Source organism: Cyanistes caeruleus, chromosome 7 (genome assembly GCF_971803275.1).
Source record: "Cyanistes caeruleus chromosome 7, bCyaCae1.hap1.1, whole genome shotgun sequence".
Taxonomy (NCBI): domain Eukaryota; kingdom Metazoa; phylum Chordata; class Aves; order Passeriformes; family Paridae; genus Cyanistes; species Cyanistes caeruleus.
In genome coordinates, this window is record NC_141707.1 from 15147323 (window position 1) to 15174075 (window position 26753).

The 26753-nt window shown below is 45.8% G+C and overlaps 2 protein-coding genes across 3 annotated transcripts in view; one reads left to right on the top strand and one right to left on the bottom strand.

The window, feature by feature from the left end:
• Positions 1–11404: 11404 nt before the first annotated feature.
• LOC111932000 (uncharacterized) lies at positions 11405–24976 on the bottom strand. Its single transcript, XM_086898075.1, has 6 exons — positions 24442–24976; positions 24017–24400; positions 22239–22366; positions 19299–19427; positions 16680–16730; positions 11405–11604 (listed from the first exon to the last, which is right to left on the bottom strand). The coding sequence occupies exons 1-6, from the start codon at positions 24974–24976 to the stop codon at positions 11566–11568; spliced, it is 1266 nt and encodes a 421-aa protein (XP_086754201.1). The 3' UTR covers positions 11405–11565.
• BMPR2 (bone morphogenetic protein receptor type 2) overlaps positions 24440–26753 on the top strand; it is a 100862-nt gene continuing 98548 nt past the window's right edge. The window contains exon 1 of one of the 2 annotated variants that reach the window (XM_023930837.2): positions 24440–25207. In XM_023930837.2, coding sequence (XP_023786605.2) covers positions 25132–25207 — 76 coding nt within the window. In that variant the 5' untranslated portion in view covers positions 24440–25131. The remainder of the gene's footprint in view (positions 25208–26753) is intronic. The other variant, XM_086897087.1, reaches the window with a different exon arrangement.

The window sequence follows — 26753 nt, forward strand, 5'->3', positions numbered from 1 at the left end:
CAGACCAAACCCAAGGCAAAATTACTTCTTCAGCTATCTGATAATGAAGCAGAAAAGACAAGTGTTTTATTACTAGCAGAAATCAGCCATTTGCTAATTCTGCTGTTCTTTTGGGAATACAGATGCACTGAAGATGCATCATGTGATCAAGACTCTAAAGCTCTTATGGTGGAAAAGGAAACATTTTTTTTTAACTATGCTTAGCACTCAGTTTATTAACTATCATGAAGGTTTTTTTTTTTTCCTTGTGTAGTGGTAGAGTATTACCTAAACAAAAAAGTTTCTTTAGCAGAGTAACATTTGGTAAGTGTAGCTGGTGTTTTTCTCTGGAATACAGCTTAAGGAGCAGCTCCTTGGTACTGAACTGCTCATGGCCTGTTGGTGCAAGTGGATCCCTGATGAGATTGGCAACGAGTTACTAATGCACTGTTCCACCAGTATTAAGAGCATGAACTGACTTTTTTTTTTCCCCCTTAGGAAGGTCGCAGTGAGTTTAACTGCTCTAATTGAGATTGCCTGGGTATACTGAGACCATTCCATTTCATTGCTTTTTGCTTGACAAGTAAGAGGAATCTAACCTGAAATGTTTTAAAATGGGCACCAAAGGTATTAAAAGTCTTCATAATGAAATAGAAGATCTGATTCTTAGTGCCTTTAGGCTTTTTTTATTGTAAATGTATTTCCAAACAGGAGTCCTTAGCAGACAGAGTTAATTTTCCTCTGAACTATTAATGCAGTTTCTTCTTCAAACTTACCAGGTAAATTATGTATGTGCTGTTCAGAAACTGTCCTGTATAATTTACCCTAATTAGAAAAATTTATATGAACATCAGCTGTAGTAGGTCTAATCAGTGGGATTGAAATGGAGAGAAGAAACTTTTGCATGGCCACTTTTTCCTTCCGTTTGTTTATTCTTTTGATAGCAAGGGAATGAGATTCACCTATTTCCTTATGTAGCACATTCTCGTGGTTTATCATTGCAAGCCAATGTCCAGTGCAGGCCAGCTTCTATCTCACAAGGCAGCCCATTGGAGCTCAATCATGAAGCAGCATGTCTTTCCCTCTACTGCTCCCGTGCTGGGAATGTTGATTTTAATACTCAATTAACTAGAGCTTCTACTTCATTCTCTTTCAAAATGCCTGTGACCCAGAAATACTGGGTGGAGAAGAGGAAGTAAATTTGAAGCTTTTCAGTGCTGGATAGATCATACACTCATCTGCCATCACCTCTTTTAAGCAGGTAAAGAAATAAGTACTCTGGGTTCTAGTTGGAACTGTTAAACTCCTCATCTTTGAAACAATGAGCCACATATCCACAAGGGCTACTGCTGAAACACTGGTATTCAGCTCAAGTGCTAAATATGATCAGTGAAAATAAACAGTGGTGATAGACTGCAGTCACTGTAAGCCAGGTCACTGCATTTCAAGTTGCTTATCAGTTCAAGCAGATAAGATTGGTTTTCTCACACATGGCTTTCCACAAATGATGGTTTGGGCATTTGTGTACAGTCTTGCACCTTAAAATAATAATAAATCCTATAGTTATAGCTGGGAAATACTCTACAACCTCTTTGCACAGAGAAGTGGTGATTCTTACCCAAGAAGTGTGACAGGCCTTTAATTGAGACCCAAACCTTTTATCTTTTTACAGAAGATTTGAGGCTTGTGCAGACTCTCCTGTAAGGAGTAATTGTGCATCAAAGACATTTATGTAGAGCCTGAACTATGGGTCACTAATTTTTGTAAGGGAGGTGATTCATCTAAAACTGGATCTTTCACTTTGTCTACTGATAAAGCAAAATCAAAATCCCAGAACAGAAGTTAGAGTTATGATAGAGGCTTTGAGTATTTTGAATGCAGAAAGAAGGGTTAGCCAGACTGATGGCATTTAAAGCAAAAGAGTGAGACCTGTGGAACAGAAGGATCTAAAATGATAATATGATCCTTAGAGCATTTTACCAATAGGGGTTAACTCTAAGCCAAATCTAGCAGTGAAAAATGGTTGATGAACTAGCACTAAGCCTAGAACAAGGTGAATGAGGGTGTTTGAAAGGGATGTTGGCAGTTTGAAAGGGATATAACATGACTTGAAAAGTATTCTCATGTTGACTGAGAGCTGGAAGGGCAGGCAGCCTTCCTTCACAGCCCACGGTAAGTTTTAATTCATATCTGACAGTCCCCTGGACTGAGCAGTTACAGACCCTACCAGGGGAAGGGGTTCCATGCAGCCTCCACTTCCCTGCCAGGGACACAACCACCAGCCCAGCCTTCTGGGAGCTGGCAGGTGCTCATCTAGTGCCACTGCAGCCTTTCTGTGTGTGCTGGTGACATCTCATGTTCCCTCTGAGGGGACCAGTGAAGTACATGGTGGGCCTGGCAACTTCTGGACTGAGATCCTGGAGGTCTCCTACCTGTTTCTCATTGTTACTCACACTGACCCAAAAGGAAAGTCATGGGGGCTATCAGCTGCAAAGCACCTGGCAGAATTAGTGGTTTGGATTTCAGTGGAAGCTTTTTTGGTTTAGTTTGGCTTTTTTTTGTCTAAGTTGGGTTTTTCTGAGTGGAATTTTCCGCTTGTTTTTTACTTCTTTGGAATTGAACATTCCTGCTCTGCAGAATGGGCATCAGTGAGTGCAGGGGCTGCTCAATGTCTGCTTCTGCTGGAGCACCCTCTCACCAGAGACATCATCCTACCTTTTGTTACTTGAGTTGCTGCTTAGCTCCATGAAAGCCCTTGTCAGGAAAATGAGTGTTTTCTTCAGGCTAAGACGGTAGTCTTTTGGAAAACAGACGTTTGGGGGTTTTGTTTGTTTGTTGCTTGGGAATTTGCCTGGTAGCATTCCCTGTGCATGAGGAATTGTTTTCATGGGAACATTTCAGGGCACTGCTGCAGCCCTACCCTGCCCTGCAGCAGCCCCTCACCCCAGTGCCTACAGGCCATGGATGTGCGCTTCCTTTCAGGCGTCTCCTGCCAGCAGGCATGCAGCTTGCTCCAGCCATCCTGAAATTGTTCCTGCCACCCACAGACACACATCCTCTGCATCCCCTGTGTCCATGCCTATGTGCAGCAGCTCTTGCTGGGCATCAGAAGCCAAGCAAGAGGCATCCTGTTTTTTCCTGTCACAGAATGAGGTGGGCAGGCATAGTGTACCATTCCAGGCACCAACCTTTCTGCTCTGGAGTGGAGAAGTTCTCCAGAGCTATCCTGGGATTTTGTGTGTCCCTGCAGTGAGAGGTGCTTGCTGAGACTGATGTGGAGACACAGAGATAACTGCTCAGGAGTCACGAAGCCTGCCTGCTGTGGAGGGACAGAACCACTGGTGTTTTTCAGGTAAAACCTTCAGCTCACCCATCCCTCTCAAGCTATTTCTTTACAGGGAAAATCCCACAAGTCGACTTCCTGTCGTCTGTGCTGCATCCTGGTGCCTGTGTGGTCCTTCAGCAAGGCTTTACTTTTGCTGGAAAAAATAATAATTTTATAAACTATAGACAGCTCAGCAATAGCTTCCTGTTTCTCAGAGAGAAGCACAGCAGCATGTTGTCTTTTGGAGCAGTTTAAAATTTTGAATAGAAATCTTGTCTGAGCTGTCAGGTTTAGCCTCTGTGCCTCTCCAGCCACAGGGTGTGGTGTGCAGCCCTCAGCACCAGTCAGCCTTGCCCCCACAGAGCTGGTGATGCCCTGAGATGGATGCTGCTTCTTCTGGCTAATGTCAAGTGCTGCCAAATGCTCCATCCATGCTTGCACTTCCTCATGCTTAATTAGCCCCTGCTGGAAATCCAGGAGTTTCTGCAGTGAGTGCTTGTCCTCCAAGGGTGAGCCGTAGCTCTAAGTGTTTTCTTTTCATGTCCTTTGCACTCTGTTGTATTTTTTAAGCAAAAGGTTATTCCTCTTACAGCACTGAACATCCCTATGTTCAATGACTCCCATATTTTCAGCAGTACTAATCTACAACAGATTTTATGATGTTTAATTTCTCATCCCAGTTACTGTCCAATGGAAGCAGCAATTTTGTCTCTACAGACCTCAAACAAAATACAGTGAGTGGCAGACAGTGATGTTTTTGTGCAAAATTTGGGAGGTACCCTGAACCGAAAGGATGGGACAGGACTGAAGTGCTAGGATGAAGTGGGAAAGCTGGGCTGACTGTGTAAGCCAGGAAAGGGCCCCAAATTAAGGGGAATGAATTAGAAGAACTCGTTTGGATCACAGCCCATTGGACTTGCCACCTTTAATCTCTGATCTTCATATTCCATCTCTTAAAAACTGAGATAATGCCTCCCAAATCCCACAAGTGTACAGGGCTCTTATTATCGCATTATTTATGAAGCACTATAAGAGCTCTAAATAGGATGTGATGTAGAAGTGTTGGGAAGAAGAGGAAGGAAACCTGTTTGACAGCACAATGGTTGTAAGCGAGGTTGTCTAAATCCATGATGAAATCTCTCTTGATAAAGCTATAGCCAGTCTCAGGGCAGCCACACTAAATTCCCTCTTCTTGAAAAGGAACTAAAGCTCGCTGTGCCAAAACACAAAACATTTCCTTTTGCAGGGTGGCAATAAGGTTGCTTTTGTAGCAATATAGAAGCACATTTAAAAATTACTTTTGAAAAACAGGTTGGGTGGGGGGCAGCACCAAAAGGTGAGCTCAGTCTTTAGTGCTTCTCTCTGCTGTAGGATCAGCACACAAAATGGAAGTTACTGTGGATGGGAGGCAGGCTCTTGTTTAGACAACTGTGAATGTAAGACCATAACACTGCAGATAGAGATAAATGCAATGTAATTGCCAGTTGCTCAATCAATGTATTGTAACATGCTGAAGCAATCATGGGCAGTGCTGTGGCAGGGGAAGCTGCTTCCTCCCCATGGCCAGCCTGCCCGTGCCCGCCTGAGAACAGCAGGACGAGGTAAAAACCTTCCCCTTGGTACAATTCTCCACAGCTTTGCTTGGTTCACAGCAAGGAGGTATGGGAAAGGAGGTGCCGAGCTGGGTGAGGAATGCTAACAGAGGGCTGTGCCCAGACCCAGCTGTGCCACATGCAGTGCATGAGGGGATGTTTGAGCCTTTGCACCAGTGTGTTGGGCACTTTCCTGTGAGAGTCCTGTGCAAGAGCCCCCTGTGTTCCTCAGATCAACTGAGGATTCTCAAGCAGGACTGACATGGGGCTAAACCCACTCATGGTATCCCCAGGAGGCAGTTTCAGCTGCAGGGTCGGTGCAGGCAGCTCTTGTTCCTGCCTGACAGCACATCCATGCAAATAGTGATATCCATCCATTAGAACCCCAGGGGGCATTGTACTTCTAGACTGTAGCTGTTAAATAAAACAACCAAAGATGTGGAAATAATTTCCAGCGTGTTCTGGACATGTGAAGCTGTCACAGGTATCCAGACTGTAAAAAATAGAAATTAAAGTCCTAGGATCTGTACTGTAGCATCTTTTAAAAAGTCATCAAAAACAAATCAGCAGAAGGCAGCTTTGTCTAGACGCTTGTTTCCTAACACCAAATGCCAGGAGTTATTGCGCCTGTACCTTTCTGGAGACTTTCTGGCTGGGGAATGTTCTCTTTCCAGAGGAAATCCTTTTAACTTTCAGCAGTTCAAGACTCTAATTGGGTGAAATAATAGCTTGGCACTCCCCCAAGCAATATGATTTTTATCTTTTTTGTTGTCTGCAAAAGCCTGACTTGTCCAATTCTATGAGTCACAGAGGGAAATGTGGATGTCAGACTGCCCTTGTATGCAGGGATGGGCTTCTGGTGAGACTGGCATGGGGTCCTTGGTCAGTGACCAATGGGGATCTGAAACATCCTCTACAGAACTGCCCCCCTCTGGCCTCACCAGGGCTGAGGATGTGGTGTTGATGGTATGCACGTTTCTAGGCATCTTCATTTCCACTGAGTTATTCAAAGGGGTTTTATTGTTGGCTACTGCTTGGTTTCTCTAGGTGACTCACAACAATTATGGATTCATGCTTTGTCTTTGCCAAACACTAAATATTCACTAGCTTCAGCTAGCATGTTTAGATGTTTTCAGCTGAGACTTAGATTTTGATGGTTTATTTAGCCCAGAAATAAGCCTGATGGAATAAACACTGGAGCTTTGAACCTCTCAGGCTTTTGTTTCTGTATGGTGGATTAAACAAACTAAGGTACTTAGCACAAGTCTCTTTTCCTTGTTCTGGAAAAAGAAAAGTCTTTGGGCCTCAGGGCACAAAGCAGCAGCTGTGGCTCTAACTGTAAGTACCCTGCTGTTCCCGGGTCCCTGGGGCTGTGCAACTGCCCACGGTGCCCTGGCACAGCTGTTGTCCCTCTGGCCCAGTCCTGTTGCTCCTGTGCTCAAGGTCCAGTGCATGCCAGGAACCATGGCTCAGCCACTTGTGAGGACAAGGTGCTGGTTTAACTTGGAGATGCATCAGGCCAAAAAGTGCAGCAGGAAGCTGTGTGCATTATCTTGTCTCGGGTCTAGTCTGGCTCAGGGAGTTTATCACCAGTCAGTTGAATTCCAACAGGACTGAGCCAGTCCCAACCCCACAGCTCCTCCCTGTGCTCTCAGCAGGACTCCTGTGGGGCTGGAGGTGCTAGTTTTAGCCTCCAGACTGAGGAGAGCAGAAACCACATGCTGTGCAGTGCTGTTTCCCACCTCAACATTCAAAACTCAACTGCCCCTGGCCTCCCTGCCCTCACACCATCCTCACAGTGCAGCTGGAGACTCCATCCTCCTGTTGTTGTGGATTGGAGCAATGGAGAAAGGGCCATAAGTGGAGATGTGCAAACCAGGAAACTATGCCAAATAAAATACTTGTGGGACAGGTGGATGCAAAAGGCTGGACTGCACAAGACTAGCTTGAGCTAAACTGGAACTAGGATTTCCCCTTGAATCCTTGCCTTGCTTGAAGCAAGATGTTCAAGCAGTAAAACCTTCATCTATAAGGAAGAGGAAGTTCTCCACGGACACTGTGAAGGTCCTTGTTCTCTTTTTACATCCACGGGACAGACTGGATGCGGGGCCTTACCCATGGATGCGATAGGAGACTGAATCTGGAAAAACAACCAAGCCACCCAAACAAGCAAACGTTACATGAGTGCCTGAATGCTGTGCTCGGTTTGTGAGCAGCAGGGGCTGCCGGGCTGGCTCTGCTGTTCTTGCTGTCCTTCACCTGTCATCTCTCCTGTGGGAGCAGCATTTGATCATCCTCCTCCAAATTGTGCCAACAGATGCTTCTCCTGCTGCCACTGAAATATCTGCTAGGTCAGTAGCCCCCCAAATTGTTTCCTAGGTAGGTGTCACTGTGAGCAAAGCAGCCCCTGCTGCAGGTGGCCTCACAGCCCCTGTCCCAGCTGCTTGTTCAGGACAGTTTGCAGTCAATGTGGGGTGTGGGTGGACTGTCCCTCCTGCTGCCAAGGTCTCTGGCACCCTGCCCCAGTGCTGGGAGGTGCAGAACACACAAGTGAGTGTGGCAAGGGGGCTCTTAATGCCGGACATAACTTGTGCTGTGCAAGTTTGTCTCAGTCTCCCACTGTTCCCTTCACTGAGGAGGAGCTCTTTGTCTCCTGCCAGTGCTGCTTCCCTTGGGGCATTTTTTTCCTTCTCGTTTTGCCATCTTTACAGCTTGTTTTCCTTCCTGCATCTGCAAGGCTGCCTTCAACAAAGCCCTGGCAGACAATCTTATCTCGAAGCACAACCAGTCCTGCTCCTTTCACTAGGGTATGTGCCTGCTCAAACACTTGGCTGGAGCAAGGCCCGGGTGGGGAGCAGGGCCCCACATGCAGCCCTGCCTCGGGCACCGCCAGCCCTGGCCCCTGGCAGGCACGGCAGAGCCACGGCCCAGCAGGGAGGGCACAGGGGCAGCTGCAGGAGCTCGGCTGCAAACAGGCAGTCGGAGAGGTTTGCTCTGCGTGTGCCGTTTCTGAAGTGGAATGCCATTAATTAAATGGGTAGGAGAAATGACTGAGCCTATTTTTTCCCCCTTGGCTTATTTGCTTGATTTGAAAAGCCTTTTATTTTTTATTTATATATTTTTTTCCCTCCCCTGAGTTTGCAGGTTTAATATTTTGGTGATCAAAATAGATCTGCTCTGGAGCATCTATGGGAAAGAGCCTTACACTTATTTTGGGAGAGAAGGCAGATTGAGAACTGTAACTGCTTATGCCTTGAAGCAGATATTCCTGGTAACTAGTGCACCTGAAACTATGAAAGAAAGTGCAGATAAAAACAGCGACAAAATTAACTAAAGAAAAGGATCTGATCCTTTTACCTGACCACACCTTCCAAACCAGGAAATATTTCCTCTTATGTAGAAATAGGAAGACTGTGCTGTCCTGGCTTGGGTAGTCTGCAAGTCTCAGGTAATTTGCTTTGTTTATATTGCTGGGGCAGGATGGTGAAGTCAGTGGAGCTGCAAGTGAAAGTCTTAGTAAAAGTCTTCGTTCTCCAAAGGTTTGTAAAAGCTTATTATCTCTTGAAAAATCAGTAGAAAATTGAGTTGCTGGGTGCAGCATTTCATCTGGATCCAGCTCTAATTGTGGCCAATGGTGATCTTTGTTTGCCTTGAAAGGTGCTGGTAAATGGCCCCAGTCATACAGGCAAATGCTCACCACATTTGTTCTGGAGTGAGGGTCAGAGCCTTGTTCAGGAGCCAGGCATCTGTTTTACCAGACTGTTCACCTTTTGTTTCCAAGGTCCAACTGATGTGCATTGTTTTGCCAATGAAAAAGGCTGAGAAGACTAATTTCATCAAATGCTGTGCCTAACACACAAAGCAGGATATGTAAATATTCCTTTATACTAAATATCTTCTGATATGCTAGGCTGGGATTTATTTTTACTTTGTTGCTGCCTCCAGCCCTTTCTGACTGGCATTTCCTGGAGATTCCTGACGATTTCGATCAATAGGCAATGAGAGCAGGCACATCTCCTGCGGGTCCTGGGGAAGGTTTTGCACAAGGTTTGATTGGATGCCAGTGGTGGTGGATGATCCTCCAACGCCCCGTGGTGCTGCGGTGAGTCACAAGTGCAGGTACTGTGGGCACCAGAGCCTGTGACAATGTAACAGCACAGTCCAAATGTACCTGTGCAATCTGAAGGTACAATCTAGGGTATAATCTAAAAGTAACTCCAGGCATTAAGAAACAAGATTTGTTATGTCCCATACCGTATCATCAAACAAAAAAAAAAACAACAAACCCCAAAAACAAAACAACAACAACAAAAAAAACCCAAACCAAACCAAAAAAAGACTCTTTTTTCAGGTAGCAGTCTCTGGGGTTTGGCTACATGTTTGTAGGACCAGTTTATTTTCCTTTGTTTTAGCAGAATGCATAGAAACTTAGGCTGGTAATACCTGAAATGCTGATTTATTCATGTGAAATCCAAGCTGTCAGAAATATCAGCTAGCATGAGACTTGAATAAAACACTGGAGCTCACAACTCTGACACTGACAGTTGAACAACTGCCGTTTGCTGAGGTCAAAGCTGCAAAAAAAGAGCTTCAAGTGCATTTTTAACCTAAAAAAAAATAAATCTGGATGTATAATAACAGAATCTGTGCTCTTTCTCTGATTTCTCAATCAAATTTGCTCCACATGCAACTTAAACATCTGGGTTTCCTTTGGCTGTCAGCTGTTGATTGTCGTCCCCTCGTGATGCCCTGACCTTCAGAAATTGCTGCAATGAACTGTTTTGCCTACCCATAGTCAAGTTTCATGCCTGCAAAAGATGCAGATCTTTCTTCTTTCCTATTTTTAATTCATATTTCTTTTTTCTGGTCCCTGTGCTGTCAGCTCAATGTCAGAAACCACAAGAAATGCTGCCCTGTGAGGGCAAGTCCCTTGAAACATCAAGTCCTGTCCTCATCTTCCCCTTAATTAATGAATTCAGACAGAGAGACAGGGGCCCACAGTGACCCTCATGGCAGCCTGTATCAGCCAGCCCTGCTCTCTGCTGGGGAAGGGTTTGGGCCAACTTTGTACTAGATTTTGGCTAGACTGGTTCTGCCAAGCAAAAAATGAGTGTCTTTACTGTGACAAGTAGTGCTCTGGTGTTGGATCTGACACAGCTCTGCCATTGCATCACACAGACACATCATCACTGCCCTTCAGCTGGGCTCTGTGAATCATCACAAGATGATGCCTACAGGAAAGAGAAGCCAGCTTGGTGATGTCTTCTTCCGGAAGCTACTTCTCTAAGATGGACCACAAAGTCTGTGCGCTCAGGTGCCATTTGTCCATGGAAGTTAGTTTTGCATGTCTTTCAAAGGACACAGTTAAAAAGTGGTTTTATGCTTTATGCAAAGGTGGATTTTTCCCATGAACTTGCTCATGAAAGCAAACGAAGAATCCAACACTCTTCCTGGGAGCAACCCCTTTATCCTAAGACACTGTTCTGATGTGAGGGGAACAGCCATGAGGCAAGCCCCCCTGTGCCCACAGGGCCACCCACAGGGGCAACGTGTGCCACTGTCCCTAGAAAGGCAGCCAAGGAAGAGGGGGGCAGAGACTCAAGGCTGTTCCTGTGTGGATGGGACATGCTTCCCATGCACCTGTGGGCTGGAGGAGACTGTCTGGGTCTGCACCTACCCACTGCAAACACTGCCCATCTTTGGTCTTTTTCCATTTACTTGGGGATTAGTCATGCCAGGGCTTCAATGTTGCAACTTTGATGGTGTAATCCTGCCCTGTCTTTGGTAACTCAGAGTCTTCTTGAACACGATAGCGAAGTTTAATACCCGATGTGAAAAGCAAAAATATCTATAAAGATGAGTATTAAAGTCCTTCTGGATGAACTAATGTGTCATGAAAAAATGAGAATAGAAATGGCACAGAGGGGATTTCTTTTTTGATCTGTCATTGCAGACCACTTTCAACTGTGAATTTCTTGATAAACATTTAATATTCATTTCACAATTCCATTTTGACATGAAATCTTCAGGGATGCATAGTTCAAATACAGCAAAAACCATATTTCTAAAAGAAAGTTAAACTGTTCCTGGTCCATGTACTTATTTCAGTCTTTCCAGATTTCTGTAATCTCTTCACACCAGTTGAGATGCTGCAGAGAGACCCTGGTTTGCTTTGGCTGGTGATCCAGCAGAACTGGGATGTCACATTGGCAGTGACCAGCTGAAGTCCCAGGGGATGAGATGCTGGAGGGAGCCTGTGTGGGCTGTGGTCCTTGTAATTTGTGACAAACATGACAGGCAATGAGCTTCCATCACTGGGGACAGCCCTACCCCCCATCAGAGTCACCCTATGAGAAAAGCACATAAGGGGTGAGGAGCGGCTGGCTGGCTCTAAGGAAACTGCTCGTGCAAACCCGTGGCTCAGGGCCATCCCCATCAAACAAGGTGTAATTCCCCTTCTGAGGTGGCTCAGTTTGGTCTCTTTAGATTCATGCATCAAAAGCACAGCTAAAACTAAACATCACCTTTACTCAAGCTGCACAGGCTACAGAAAATACAGAATACTTGCCCTGGTTTGTTTTGTGTGGATCACGTCCTGCTTTCAGTGAGTTTTTGTTAAACATCTCAAACACAGTTTGGGGGATTTCCCTTCAGCCTTCACAGCATCCTTCATTTCTTGCCCATTGGAGTTATCCTGCTGCTGTTGCACTGTGGGAACATAAGAGTTTTGACCAAGTATTTGTGAAACTCCCTCCACCATAACAAACCTTCCTGAGCTTTGACAGAGCCTGGACTGGTGCTCTGAGCAGGGGAGAACCTGAGAGGTTGGCATGAGCACCAAGCCAGCCCCCAGCCTGCTGAAGGTGCTGCTGGGAGGAAGGTGAGAGTCCTGCCAGGCTGAGAGACGCTTTTGAAGGCTGCAGCTTCATCTGATATGATTTCATAAAGCCAACATTTAAGGGTCAGATAATGAGATATGCTGCCTTCAGACATTGCATACACAAGCCCAGCCCACTGCTGAGACAAAAGTGGCTTTAAGCCCCATCTATCCAACTATCTGATCCATCTGTTTGCCTTTTGCCAGCTGGCATGAAAGGTTCTTTTATCTAAAACTATTTCCAGCTATTTCTTCTCTCAGAATCTCCAAAGTGTTTGCATGATTTGAAAGAACTATTTCCAGGATTTTTGGCTGCACAGCATTCAAGCTTCAGATTTTACAACAGGTATTTGAGCACATTTCCCTTGTTTTTATAAGGGCTTTTACAGCAGGTCATCTGTCATGGGAAGGGTGTGTCTCCTGCTCCAAATATTCACTTTCTCATGTTATTTTTGATACCTCCTTAGCAATTGCAGGTTGGCAGCATATTATTCCTGGTAAGCCAACTTGAAAGAATGAGCAGGGAAGTTTCGTGCATGTGATGAGTCTCCAACTGGAATGGGGAGAGGTTCTGGGAGGAGAGAGGTGTCTCATTGTGGCTGCATCTCTTTGGGACTTACTGGGCTCTGGGATTTGCAGATGCCCCACTTGAAACTACACAGACTTCCAGGTGTGAAGCCCAGAGCTGCTGCTGAGCCCAGTACTGCCCATGGAATGGAATAGAGAGAATCCTTTTGCTGCTCTTGTGAGCCTGCCACTGAGGTATTGGTAGTTTTTTACTCAGAACAGCTACTTTGAAAAGAAACTTTTATTGCTGTTCAGCACATGGTGGGCAGCAATGATTGCTATGTTTCCTTATGGCAGTACCCAGGCTACTGTATATTCAGTTTTTCAGGAGTAGCTTTGATAGGTCCAAGTGGGAGGAATTGTGATGTGGATTGTACCTCACTTGTTTCAGAGAGCTTGAATAGCATGTAGTTGTCTTCATACCAAACAGCCACAGTTCCCACTTCTCTGGGTGGCAGCCGCATAAGGGAGCAAAACCTGAAGACTGGCCTGTCCCTTACAGTGATGCTGGATGGTGGCATAAAGCAGAGGACTTCAGCTACCTACTGGAGAAGTGTTTGATGCCAGTCAAAGCTATTGCCTGCTATGTATTTCCAGCCAGCATAAAGAGGAAACCTTTGTTTTGTTGTGTGCTTTTTTTTTCTTCTGTTTTTTTAAATATGTAGCAATTTGTGGCCAAATCACAGGGTCTCAAGGGAGCATTCTTGGCTGAAAAAATTACTTCAGAATTTGGCCCAACATAACTTTAAGATAAAAACTTTTATGTAATCACTAATTCACAGTCACAGTTGCTTTGGCTTCTCTCATTATCATTCCTAAGTTATTCTTTTCATGCTGGGAGTTGGATTTTCCTGGCACTGCATCTGTTTCCAGCAATGTATACACCACAACTGCTGACAACTAGGAGTTGGATCCCATGTTCCTCGACCCTGGCTGTAGCTTGTTTTTTCTGGCACCACTTTAAAGTCTCCCATCTGCACTTGTCTCCTGATGACCAGTGGCGGTCCTTCAGCCATGTGAGAAGTGCCTGATGTTATCCTGTTGTTCTCGCACTCCTCCAGACCCGTTTCTCGGTCAGGCCATGAGCACAGCCCTCGCCTGTTCCTAGATAGAGCCTTATCAGGGCCAGCCGTGGCAATGCTCCCAACCCCTTCCAGCCCTCCCCTGTGGCTACTGGAAGGCCCGTAGCTCTGTGCATTTTAGCGTAGCAGAAATGCTGCTCTGCTGCTTCTCTGGTTTTTCAGTCCTCTTTGCCTTCCTGTAGAAATGTCCCCCTGCCTTTGTTCAGTCTGGGCTCTGTAAGAAATCACATCTGCATCCTTCAGTTGCTGAGAGCCAGAGGGAGAGCTGTGTACTGGTGTCTCTTCTTGCCTCTCATCTCCACTGGGCTATTTTTGCTCAAGCCTGCTGCTGGTTGCGCCATATCCAGCTTACTCATAAGATGCCGCTGTTCCTCTTAGCAGTATTTTGAATGAGTACAGCTGTTCTACGTTTGAATTCCTCCTCCCTTGGCTTACCAGGAGTACAACTTTTTAAGGGTTGAGTGCTGTTTGGTAACAAGCAGGTGCCCATGCTCAGCCGAGAGGCTGGGTATTTCTCTGGGTTTACTGTGTAGTTTGATGTGGGCACCGTGTACTTGACAGATTAACAGTGTGTTCATTCCTCCTCCACTGCTTGTCTGGGTTTGTTTATTTCTGTTATTCCTGTTATATTCAGTTTCATTTGTTATTTTTGGCTTTGTTTTCCAGGCCTCTCTCCTTTACTTACTTTTGTTCAGGTTAAAGGAATCCTTTTTTGAGCTTTCTTAGTGTTTTGAGGGAAAACTGATGAGTGTTTCATGCCTTTTAATCGTACCTCACCAGACAGGGCAGGCAGGAGCTTGCACATACATGTTCCTTCCCTGTCCTTATTCAGTTGTCAACTGACTTTGATCTTCCTATACTTCCCAGCATGTGTTGAAGCTTTACTTGGCACTCCAGGTTTCCATTACTTCCATACCACAGCTGACATGATGTAGCAGTTTTCAGCCATCCCTCTTTTTGCTGTCAGCCACTGGCCGCCGCCAGGAAAGCGTTACCCCAGGCCGGGAAATTACTGGGAATGACTCTCTCCTGGAGCCCAGCTCCCACCAGCAGCAACACTGGTGGTTAGGCACGTAGGCCTCCCTCACTCAGGAGGGGAGCAGTGTCCCAGCCTGGCTGTGTTTCATGGAAAGCCGTTTTTTAGCTTATTTCCTTTCCTGCCTGCCAGTGCCCCACTGGTTTCCATGGTATTCGTGGTTGTGCAGGGGTGGCAATTTCAGTATCCTGGCAGCCTTCCAGGCTGCCTCTCCATAAAACCCTGTGTGGTTTCAAACGTGTATGTATATATATAAGGCTTTTTTCTTATTTTTCCTTCATCCCACAGAGCTGCTGTGTGCTTTTAAGCAGTTAATCTATTCCATCCTTCGCTTATCTCACAGGCACAGTGTGAGGTTGTGCCCATTCTTGCTGGCAAGTTGCTTTGAGGTTCCCCTGATGAAAGGTTTGCTTTAAAAGCAAAAAGCGATCAGAGCCATGTTATCGCTCTCACTTCCAGGGGCTCATACAGAACATCCTGCTGAAAGGACAACGTGGTCCCAATGACCATGAGCTGAACTTAGATGGGCTGGCATCCCCATCACTTCCATCCTATCACATAAGGGCTCCTTCCATGTCTTCATGCACTTCACACAGCATGAGAGCTGCTGTGGTCACTGTTGTCAGTGGGTGTGAGCTCCCAGCCCAGCCACACATCTGTAACAGCAGTGCAGAAAAACATCAGAAAATCTTTCTTGTTCCAGAGGAGATTCTGTCAATCCTGTTTTGTTTAAAAAACAAAACCAAAACAATCCAGAGCTTTGCTCTAAGCAGTATTTGGAGTCATCCACAGACACATCTGGTCTCAGCTTCATGCAGGCTTTCATAATGGTCTCTAGCCATAATAGTCTCATTTTTTGGAAGCGAGTCATTGCTGCTCTTCGGGTTGAATGAACTCTGAGCAGGCGTGGACCTCAATGCGTCAGGGTGAAAAAACACCTCGTGTCTGGGCTGTGGGAGGCTGGAGGGGTTGGAGAGAGGGGGTGCTGTGTTTGGATACACACAGGATGGCCTCTGTTACACATAACTTGAGAAGAGTGATTAAATGGCGACCTTCTTGGCTAAAGATGGCAGGCTGTGATTTGTGATTTTGACTGTTGTGGGCTATGTTTCATGTGATAGGATACATCTGGCAACACAGGGGAGTACCACATTGAAGGCCCTCATTGTTGAGATGTGTTTAATGGCCCTGAGTTGAAGGAGGATGGTCCTTGGTCTGCTAAAGGGAAAGGGACTGTAAACTGCAACATGTATTAACTATTTCTATCTGTAGAAACCACAGGAAGAGATAATCCAGTAGTAACAGCTGCCCCTGGAATTATTTGTGCACATGTTTGGCTCCAAAGCTTTTTACCCAGCTGGCTGGAGGTCACAGTGAGTACAGATAAGTATTTGCCAAACGCTAAGGAGAAGACAGGACAAGGTCAGAAGCTCTTCTGGTAGCAAGGCAGAGCATGTTTAGCAAATGCTATCTCCTGAATTGGGGTGAGAGATTTCATCAACAAAGTACGCAGGGGAGCTCGGAATACAAGTGGAGGGCAGGAAGAATATGCTTTACAACTTTTGGTTAAGCCAAGAAAAACTTGAGACTTGCTGTTTCCTTTGGAGTTGAGGACTATCTGCCAGCCTGTCCCAGGGACCTACTCCTGCAGATGAGCATTGTGAAACTTCCAAGCCAGTGTCCCTGGCAGTGTGGTTCATATCAGAGATCTGAGTTTAGCACCCTCCTTTTTGTTAAATCAAAATGCATTTTAATTTTAATTTTTCTCCTGTAACTTTTTTTCTCCTCCTCTCACTCCTCAGATCCTCTCTCTCCTGCCTACAACTTCCTCCCTCTTTCTGTTCAACATTTAGTTCAGGGTCCATGCTTCTCTTTGCCCCCATTTAACACCCCTTCCACCCTTCTGTTGCTGGAAATGTGAGAGCTTCAGCAGTTATGAGAGCAGAGCTATAGGGGTGGTAGCTTTTCCTTTTGCTAAATGCAACTTCTCCAAAGTTGAGGGGGTTGAAGGTTGAAAGTAAATAAACACAAAAGTGAAACTGGCAACAATGCTGGGGATGGGAAACCCTGCTCAGACATTGATTTTACTCAGCTCAGAGGGGCATGAAGAAAAGGGAGGAGAAAAAGAAATATGCAAAACATGACAACTATTTTGTGGCAAATGTGGGGGGAAAGAAAAGAAGGCAAAGTGCTTTCGAACTTATGAAATTCCTTTGAGCACCTCTGTAGCCTCTTTGTGAGATAGTCCTCTCCACTTTTGGTGAGTTTTCATCTGTGGAAAAATACAAACTCTTTACAATGGAGATAAAGAGCAATTTTTTCTCTAGAAGTCTCTTCCCACTTATCCCTGCATCCTTATTTATGTGTTTGCCTTTTAATCTGAAATTGCAAGCAGAGGCAGAGGTTTCACAGAGTCTGAGTGCTGCCTATGCCCCCTAAGCCACTCACCCAAGGCTCACATAGCCCATTTTGTGTTGTGGAAATAGCCTCTGGAGGCCTGGCTCTTGTTTGAAAATTAAAGCTTTTAATGTCTGCACAGTTTCAAATGACTGTAGATGGTGTAGGGAGGCACTGTGCCCTCAATGTTTCCTGCAGGCCCTAGCAAACAGGACTGATGCTGGTGGCTGGAGTTGGTGTCCTGGCCTGTATCACTTCAAGGAGAGGGCTCCTGATGGATGCTTTGGGGAAGCAGTTAGTTGGGTTCATGTTTCCAAATCAATCCATGAGAAACAAGCAGGGTGTGCAGAGCTACTGACTCATTTCTTGATCTGTAGGAACACTCTTCTCAGATAAAAATGTCTCAAAATTGTCAGGCAACAGATGTCATGTTACAGGCAGAAGCAGAAGGGATAGAAATCTCTTGTTTGGTTTACTAAAAGGTAAAAATTTTACTTTTATCTTCCCGCAGGTGATGTTCCCAGAGCTGCCTGCATGCAGGAGAGGAACACTGGGCAGGCACACTCAGTAACACCTTTCTCTGGAAGCTATGGCTCTGAGGCTGGTCAGCCCTCTGACATTGTCCTTGCAGTGGCAACAAAATCTGCATTAAAAGGGGCTTCAATTCAACTCTTTTACTCTTTTTCACATTTGCAAGAGAAGACAAAACCTGAAGAAGCTCCGCTGTTTGGCTCATAGTTGATGCCCTCCTTTCTCACTGCAAAGGGCAACTGTTGTAAGAAGTCTGAGCAAAAACTGTTCCCTCCACACTGTCATTTAAAATAACAAGGAACAAGTGAATGTTGTAGACACCACTTCTGTCCTTTATGCCTGACATGTGCCAAGCTGATGTGGAGTTCAAATATGGCCACCAAGGAGCACAAACAGAGGCTGCATCCTCTGGACCTCCACCATGGAAAACTGAGTGCAGGTCTATCAGTGCTTTACCAGAGACTTTCATTTTGTTCTCAGAGGGAATTTTTATTACCTTCCTGATAGAAGTATTGAGCTGATTGGAGAAATATTTTCAGTTCCAATCCTAATTGTCTGTGAGAAATTAAAGACCAAAAATGAAAAGGTGGCTTTTGAAAACCAGCCTGACTTGCACTGCTAACTATCTTGTGTAGTGAGTGATTAAAAAAACATCAACTAACAACAGAAAAAAACCCAAACCAAAAAACCCAGAACCAGAAAGCAAAAGGAAGGTAACAGTAGCAGGAGAGAGTGTTGGAGATTCCGTGAACACTGTTCCCAGCCGCCTATCATGAGTCTGAGAAGGCTCAGGTAGCTCTCAGGAATGAAACCCTGCAGGTCTGTGGTGATGACAGACCCATCTGCTATGGACCAGAAGATGATTCTGACACAGCTCATCACATTTCTATTTCTGACTACGTCTGTTGTTGGATTTAATGAATAAGTGATGTTTTGAACTGATAAAAACCCTGTAGCAAACTTCCCATTTTATGTCATGATCTACAAGCCAAGAGATTCAGACAAGCTGTAAAAGGCCTTTAACATATGATTTCAGACTTAATTCAAATTGGGAGGTGCTTCTCAAAGCTAACTTGAAAGTTTCTCTCACCTCCACCCCCAAAGTGGACATAAGATTTCCACAGACTAAGCAGTGTTATCTCTAAAACAAGACAGCAACTGCTATCAACACTGTTGGTAGTTCATTATCACTGGGAAATATAACGTGTTATGAAATGTAAAAATGGTGATTAACTATTTCATTACTAATACTTTTAGAGACAAAATACTCCCTTTGTTTATCCCAGAGTGTGCATCTTCCTCGTCCTTCTCTGTGCATACCCAAGGCCGACCTGTCCCACACTCACCTGCTTATGTTTCCAGGCTTGATCCTCACACCTTTGATCATGCAATTATGGGCTCCCAATAGGAAACCACTTGCTACACCAAAATCAGGGAATGTGAGACCAGCATAAAAAAAAAGAAGTGAACCATCAAAATAGATCTTTCTGGGGACTGCCACAAAAGTGGTGCAATTAATTTTTGCAGTAACTTACTAAAAATCTGCCATCAAAAAATAAACAAAGCTGCCACAAAACTTCTCTTATGATTCAGGATGTTGATGTCAAAGACTGTTATGGCTTCATTGCACAGTGTCATTCACCTTGTAGTAGATGACAACAGCCTGGTAGAGTGAGAAAAACTCAGGTCTGAAAACACTTACTAGTTCATACTCATAAAAGTTTCGGGGTTTTTTTCAAGAGCCCAACAGTAAGGTGCTCTTTTCTGTGCCTCAGAGACAAAGGAAAATGAAGCCATAACAGCCCTCAGACAGATTTTACGAGTCTAAAGGCCAAAAGCAAGGTCTGGTACAGATTATTTAACTGGACTAAAGGGGAAATTAATTCCCTCTGAGGCAAGGAATTTGATTTACCATTTTCTTAAGGCTTTTGGTAGAATTGGGAGCATGAGAGCCTGGTCTGGTATGTGATGCCACAGGAAGTTTTGCCACTGTCACGTCTTGGCAGGACAGGCTGACCATTGTGGATTGGGCTTTTCCTGCCTGTCAGAAAGAACAGAAAGAAATGGACTTTACTCCACAACAACCTCTCTGGGATTTCAGTCATGGTTTGGTGTCCCTCTGTCCCTCCTTTGTAGAATCCATTTTCACAAAATAATACCAAGCCCCAGAAAAGGAGCAAAACCCAGCATTCAGACAAGATGAAAGTGCTGCTTCCTATTCCCAAGGAAACATGTCCATGACTGGGAAAGCTGCTTTGGTGTTCATATTGCCTATGAAGTCTCCAGAGGCTACATAGTTTTTCCTTATGCACGCGTGCCTGCTTCCCTGAAACTGTGGTCTTCCCACAGCCACCTTCCCTTCCTGACTCCAAGGGGACTTTTGGGGTTGCATTAATGCCACTTGCAGCACCCAGGATTGGACACTGATGGGAAAATCTATATAAAACAAGTAACCAAACACTTCCAAAGGTAATGACGTCTGCATGTGGTTACTTGTTTGGCTGCACTGGCTGAAGCTGTAGCTGCTAACTCAGCAGACTGGAAGTAGACACTATTGTCTTTTCAGTGAGTCCTGGCTGCAATTCAGGATGTTAATAATATCTAGAGAGCTATAGGAGGCTTGGATCCCATCTATCAGGAACCACCTCTCCACATACAGTTACAGGAGCAAGACTGGGGAGATGATCTTGCTGACAGTTCCCTAGTGTTCTCCTAGTTCTCCCAAAAAGTGGCAGGTATTTGTTGGGGAGATCTGTACCGAACCCATTATTTATTCAGCTATCACTTAGGATCCAGAATGGGTGTATTTATTTGAAGGGAAGTGTGTAAAAATCATGATGGCTGTTCTAACATATGTTTATGCATCAGAGTCAATGCTAGGGGGATGCTTTATTTTTAAATTAGGAACAAAATATCCCCTAAAAGCTAAATATCTGGATGTGTTATATTCTTTCCCCAACACTTATGGCAGCACTGGGAGAACATCCCAGCCAAGCTGACAGGCAGCCAAATACAATTTATGGCTTGTTTTAAACTGATTTGTTGACTTCATGAAAGGCCCTGTCAAAAAGAACAGTCCCCTGAGTCCTAACAATGATAACAGTTATATTGCATCAGTGCTGAAAAACTCTTGGATAACAGTGAACCTACCCTGAGAAATCTTTTCAAAGTGCCTGAGCATTGGATTTTCTGAAAATAAATGAAAATCATGAAATTGTTTCATAGTTCATTTCAGTTTTCTTCATTCTTTGTTCATCTCATTTTCCACTGATTGGAATACTCTCTTGGTAGCATGAAAATAGTTTCCTTTATTCCAGGTAATTAAAGATACGTGTTGTTTAAAGGAGATGCTGCTAACAAGGACATGTTTAATTTCTCTTACGTGCAGTGTTGAATTTACCAGTGATATCAACATGTTTGTGTCTGCATCAGTCTGAGCCAGAGTGGGACACTCCTGAGTCTCCTATCAGCTGCATTTCTCCTCTCTGTATCCCACTGAAGCAAAGGGCAACCCCCACGTGCTGTTTGTGCCTGTGCTGTTCAGAGCTCCCTCACCCAAGGGCAAGATACACGTCTCCTTCTCTATCTGACCTGCATCTTGGGGAGCTTCCAGCCACCAGACCCTGGCTCCTCTGCCACTGTCCTCCTCATCCTTGCCCCATGACCGTGCTGCTGAGGCAGCCTTGCCTCTGCCTGGCTGGGAGAACAGTGAACACAGCTGAAAAAGACCATCTGCTTCCTAAGGTCTTTCCTCCTCACATTTTCTAACAGTCTTATCTCCAATAAGTTCAATAGTGTTCACTAGTGTTGTTTCATTTCTGATGGTCAGATTTCTTCCTGGTGGAAATACAGTGCTTCAGTCAGAATATTGGCTTTTAAATCTTGGTAAATTTGACGTGTTTTCTCTTGTCTCCCCCCCTATCTTTACCTGAACCTGCACCCCAGATCTACTGTCCTGCAGCTCAGCAAGTTTTCACTATCCTGACTACTTTCCTGTACGTCGCACTTGGTGTTGCTGAATATTAGGAGAGCGAAATCCTAGCTTACAGATAAAACAATATCACAGGAAGAATTATAAATATGTTCTTGTCCAAGCACATAACAATGAGCGAGCCTGACTGTGACAGTCTGGTTCTCTGGTTTCCTCCCAGCACCGTGGGAAAAGGAAGCTGCTTCTGTGTTTAGACAGCAGCGATTGCTTTCTACATGTGTGTGCTGAAGTGGGAGTCAGCCCCTCCTCGGCCCTGCCAGCTCCAGGGACAGCGAGGTGCAGCAGCTCCTGCTCTGCCACCTGGCATCGGTGTGTGACTGGCGCCAGGTGCAACCTTCACAGCCACACCGCGCCAGGAGGGACCTGGCCCTTGCAGAGAACATCTACAGGGCTCAAAATAGCTTAGGGAAGGAAGGGAAATTCTTGCAAACTGCTGTGATTGCAAGTGTGTGAGATTAGTCCAAGGGCCTGATATAAACTCAGGCAAAGCAGATGGAAAGCCCCATGCCCTTCAGTAGTGTGTTTTCTTGATCAGGTTTTGGTTTTTTGTGAAACTAAAAGGAAATAATTGTATTAAAAAGGGCATGTCTTTCCCCTTCATTTTAGGAAAACAGAGAACAAAAATCCAATCCATTTTGTGGAAAGAAAAAAAGAAAAGTAGTTTAAGGCAGAATATATGTTTTTGCACAATTTCTTGTGGAGAAGAACTCCTAGTGTTAATTAATGAGCCAAAACTAGAACCATTGAAACAAGTGAGGCCTCTGTCATTTACTTCAGGGTGAGCAGGTTTTCATACATGTCATAAACAATTACAGTAATTTTCTTTTACCATCTAAACAGTGAAAATGCTGTGCAACTCACATGGCAAGGTTCTTGTTTTCTCTGAACAAAGTAGATCTCACTTATTCTGTCGGTAGGTACAGCTGGGCAGAAGATGTGTTGCATAGTTTGGTGTCTGTGGAACCAGAGAAGAACACTGGATTTTGGTGCTGCAGAAAAAAAAATTCTGTGTTGGGGTTTTTTTCCTCTCTTGGAGGTAAAACTGTTCTAGCTGTTGAGGGGGGAGAGTTGGTGTTGGTGTTGCTTCTAAAGGTTATTTCTTGACATTCACATTCCACAAATAACAGGAAGGATACTGTGGTTAACATGTGTGGTTAACATTGCAGTTCTGGAAAGTGGCAATACAAATTACAATCTGTGATGCTGTATTTTATTGTCTCACCAATATCCATATTAGATCTGCATAGACTGGAAGTAAAAGTATTATAGGAAACTTTAAAAGCATTTTATAACTGTCAGTGTAAATTCACCTTGACCCTAGGAATGTCAAACTATGACTTTGGCCAGAGCATCACAATGATGAAAATCCTAGTACAATTTATTTAATAATTCTCTTTATGATAAAAGTATCAGATTACATCTATTTCATCTGTTATGGCTTGTCAATAGGAATGGAATTATGCAGAATATCACTAAAATTGCAACTCTGACTTGCAACTACACCATTTTATTTAGTAGCATTCAATATCTTGAAGTGTGGAATTTGATTTCTGAACTTGTATTCCACTCTTGAAACTAGTATAGGAATATAGGTGTGTGTGTATATATATATATATATATATATATTTGGCACAGAGAAGCATTTCCCATAATCAAACCTTTGGTGATGCCCAGATATGAAGGTGCTTCCAGTGTGTAAGAATCCTTTCTTCTATGCTATAGCCAGTAAAACTTGCTTGAAACAAGTTCTAGGCCAGAACATCAGACACTAAGTTCCAGTCACAATTCTCCATCAGCTGTTGCCCTCAATTTATCTCTTTGGTCCTGTGCAATATAGCAAAGGTTAAAGCATACAAATAGCTGAGTGGGCTCACTTTATCTTTGTTTTGAAATCATAAAATCTCTTTAATTTAAGAGGTAGATAATGGTTTTGCTTGAGAGATTCAGGTGGCTGAAGCCATATGAGCTGAATGGATTTCAGACTGGACATTAGGAAGAAATTCTTCACAGAAAGTGTGATTATCTATTGGAATGGTGGAGGTGAGGTGGAGGTGGTGGAGTCACTGTCCCTGGAGGTGTTTAAGGGAAGACTGGACATGGCACTTAGCGCCATGGTCTAGCTGACAGGATAGTGATCGGTCACAGGTTGGATTCGATGATCTCAGAGGTCTTTTCCAACCTAACTGATCTGTGTCTCTGTGACTTGCCTGCGCTCAGCGAGGGAGAGCAGGAGGTGGTACGGCCAGTGCTCCTAGGGAAGCTCACAGGGACAGAGATAACGGGGGCTTGAACCCAAGGACGAGGCAGAAGCTGCGGGGTGCCTGACAGGCAGGCCACGGAGTTCAAACATGACGCAATCTCTGAGACTGCTAAACATTTTTTTTTTTCTTGTTGTTACAGGCGTTTTTTGTGAATCCTGAGCTCACGCCTCCCTGCTGACAGCCTCCCTCACAGAAAGGCTGCATGGTGGGGGGGCGTTCGCCTCCTTCCCGCGGCCTTCCCGGGAAGGTCTAGCGGGGCCTTCCCCTCCTCACGGAGCCGTCCCTCGCCCCCTGCTCCCCTGCCCGTGGCGGTGTCCTTGGCCCCGCGCCCCCTCCCTCAGCCGGCGGAGCTCCGCCCGACGGCCCCGCTCTGCCTACCTGGAGCCACCTCTATGGTGCGGGGCGGGGCCGGGGGCGGTGCGGCGGGACGGGCGCCCGGGCCGGCGACGGCAGCGACTCCCCTTTGTGTCTGGAGCCGCCCGTGCTGTTGGGGCGGGCGGGCGAGAGGGGGCGCGGGCGGCGGAGCTCCGGCCCTCGCTCGGCTCCCGCCCGCAGCCGGCGGCGGGCAGGGGAAGGAGGCGGAGCGGCCCCTCGCCGGCGAGTCCGGCGCGGGGGGAGGAAGGCGCTGGCAGCGCGGAGGGGCTGAGCGGAGACCGGCGTGAGGAGGCCGGGCCAGGCTGCCCGGCGCTGTGGAAACTCGGGGCGGGAGGCGGAGGAGGGGAAGGGCCTTCGCCCGCGGAGAGCGGCCGGGTGCGCTCGCAGCTGGAGCCGCCGAGGAGGGGCCTCGCCGCCCCGGGCCCCACCTTTGTCGGGGTGGCCGGGGGTGGCGTCGGTGCTGCGGCGGTGGCCGGGGCAGCGCGGAGGAGCCCGCCCGGCGCGGGTGGCAGATGGGCCGGGATGCAGCCGCAGCCCTCGCCGTGAGAGCAGGGAGGCTCGCCGCCGCCTTCCCCGGAGCGTGAGGCAGCGAGGAGGGGCGGCCAGAGGACAGAGACCTTTGCCGGGATGGGACGCGCCGCCGCCGTGAGCCCCTAGCTCGCTCTCCGTGCCCCGGCCAGCCCGCAGGGCCCGCGCTGACTGTGACACCGCTGTGGGCGCGTCTGGATATGTTCCCTTCCCAACCGGGCGCTTTCTTCGATGTCGTGAAGCTGCGTGGGAAATAGCCCGGTTCCCAGCGGGGTCGGGAGCGTGCCGCCGTCCTCCCCGCGGGGGAGATGCCTCGGGGCTGGGAGGCAGAGCCAGGCGCTTCCCCCGTGTCCGCTGAGCGCTGCCGGCTCCCGAGGCATGAAGGCAGGCGGCTGTAATGGAGTAAGAGCGAAGACGGCTCCTCTCATCTGCCATTTGCCCTTCCAGACGGGATTGTAAACCGAGAGAGTTAAGGAAGGCTGTGCGAAAGCAGGAGGAATTTCCTCTCTTCGGGTTTGGGGTTTTTTTTAACCCCTTTTTTTTTTATTTTTTTTTTCCTCCTGCCGGCTCGAACCGTGGCTTGCCCAGGTATGCCTGCCTCACTGCAGCACCTTGTGCTGGTGCTCCTGCTCTCCAGTGCCACCCTGCTGCTCGGCACTGCGGCTGGTGAGTAGCCACTGGGTGTAACGAACTGGCCATTTTGGCAGCGGGAAGGGGGTGGGGTCCGCTGCTATTTGGGCACATCTGTGCCTCCTTACAAAGTGGTGTGCATCTATTTCAGCGGCGAAGCCTGATAAAAGTTTTGAAATCCTGATACGTTAAATGTCTCGGGGAATAAAATCTGCTTTATTGTGTAAATGAGCTCAAGCTGCACTCAGTAAGAATGCTTTGCTTAGATCTGCATCTCTTGTCTAATAACTTACTTCAGTTTTGGAAATATATATAATCTTTTTGTTTTGCATACCTCGCCCTTTGTAAGGTAATGCAGGAATTTTTAATATATATTTTAATCGTCAGTAGAGCAGTGCCTGTTTTGCTGTGGGATCTTCGGGCACAGCCATTTTTAATTTTATCAGCATCGGTGTTTCTCGGGGCCTTACACATGTGCTGTAGTTTTGCAACAGAATTACTGTAATGTGTATTTTTTTTTTCCCTTGAAGAGATCTGAAGCAAATATGGAGCTGTTTCTTTTGTCACTTGTGATTATAGAATGCAAAAAAAAACACTGTTAAGGAATGCTGAGAGGTCTTGAAGGGTACTCTTTTTTTTATAACAAGAAGTTGGAAGCAGAAATGCTAAGAGCATCCGTGCTCATATATTTGGACACTAGTCCTATTTTTAATTGTGTTCGGAAGCTCACTGTTAGATATGCAGGGTGTTGGAATAGAAATATGTGTTGGTCTGGCATCCTTAGCTTTTCTGTCACGGTGACAGATTAACATGTTGGAGCCTTCGAGTGTAACCCAGCTTTGTTAGGCAGGAATACCAATTGTTCTTGCAGTATGCATTTTCCAGCACTTTTGGAAGACTCCTACGACTTTTCTGTCGTTTTACTGATCGGTATCTAATCTGCAGTGCTTGCTTTTCTTCGTGTTATTTTGTAATCTGCTGGGTATAAGCGAATCTTCATAGGAAAATTGCTGAATCTTGTTAAGATGACCCAACAATCTGATGGTAGTTTCCATGTTATATTTCAGGGAGGTCTTGAAATTAATTGGTCAAAGTTGAAGATACTTGGGGTCATTTTTAGGAAAATCCTGTAAATTACACATGTTTAGGCAGTTTCTATGTCGCTCTGACTGGATAGTCTGTGATTTTCTTACCTCTACATACTAAGAGGTCTCTTTCAGGAAGATTCATAAATGAAAAGCTTGATGTTCCCTATATCATCCTGACCTTTGACTGCCATTATTTTAGATGAGTGTCTGCAGCGTCTCTCTGTGGTCGTTTCTGAGGAGTGTTTTTGGTTTTCTCCCTTTTTTTTGATTCCTGAGAGAAGGGACTTCTGAAGGTCAAAAATCTTGGTATTAAAGCACATACGAATCAAGAATGCTTAGCATCTCAACTTTTCTTTCAAATGTATTTTTTTAAAAAGTATAGGCTTTTTTTTGCCTTTGTGAAAACTTCAGTGAGTTAGTAATTTCTGTGCCCTGACGAAGAAGGGTTTTACTGAAGGAGCAAGTACAGGTTTGTACCAGGCCAAGGGCTGGGC

Coding starts and splice junctions, on each gene's coding strand:
- LOC111932000 (XM_086898075.1), bottom strand. CDS start 24,976: ATGGCAGATGAGAGGAGCCGTCTTCGCTCTTACTCCATTACAGCCGCC. Junction 24,401..24,441: donor CCCCGGCCACCCCGACAAAG/GTGGGGCCCGGG, acceptor CGGCGGCTCCAG/CTGCGAGCGCACCCGGCCGC. Junction 16,731..19,298: donor CCAAAAGCCTTAAGAAAATG/GTAAATCAAATT, acceptor ATTTTTCCACAG/ATGAAAACTCACCAAAAGTG.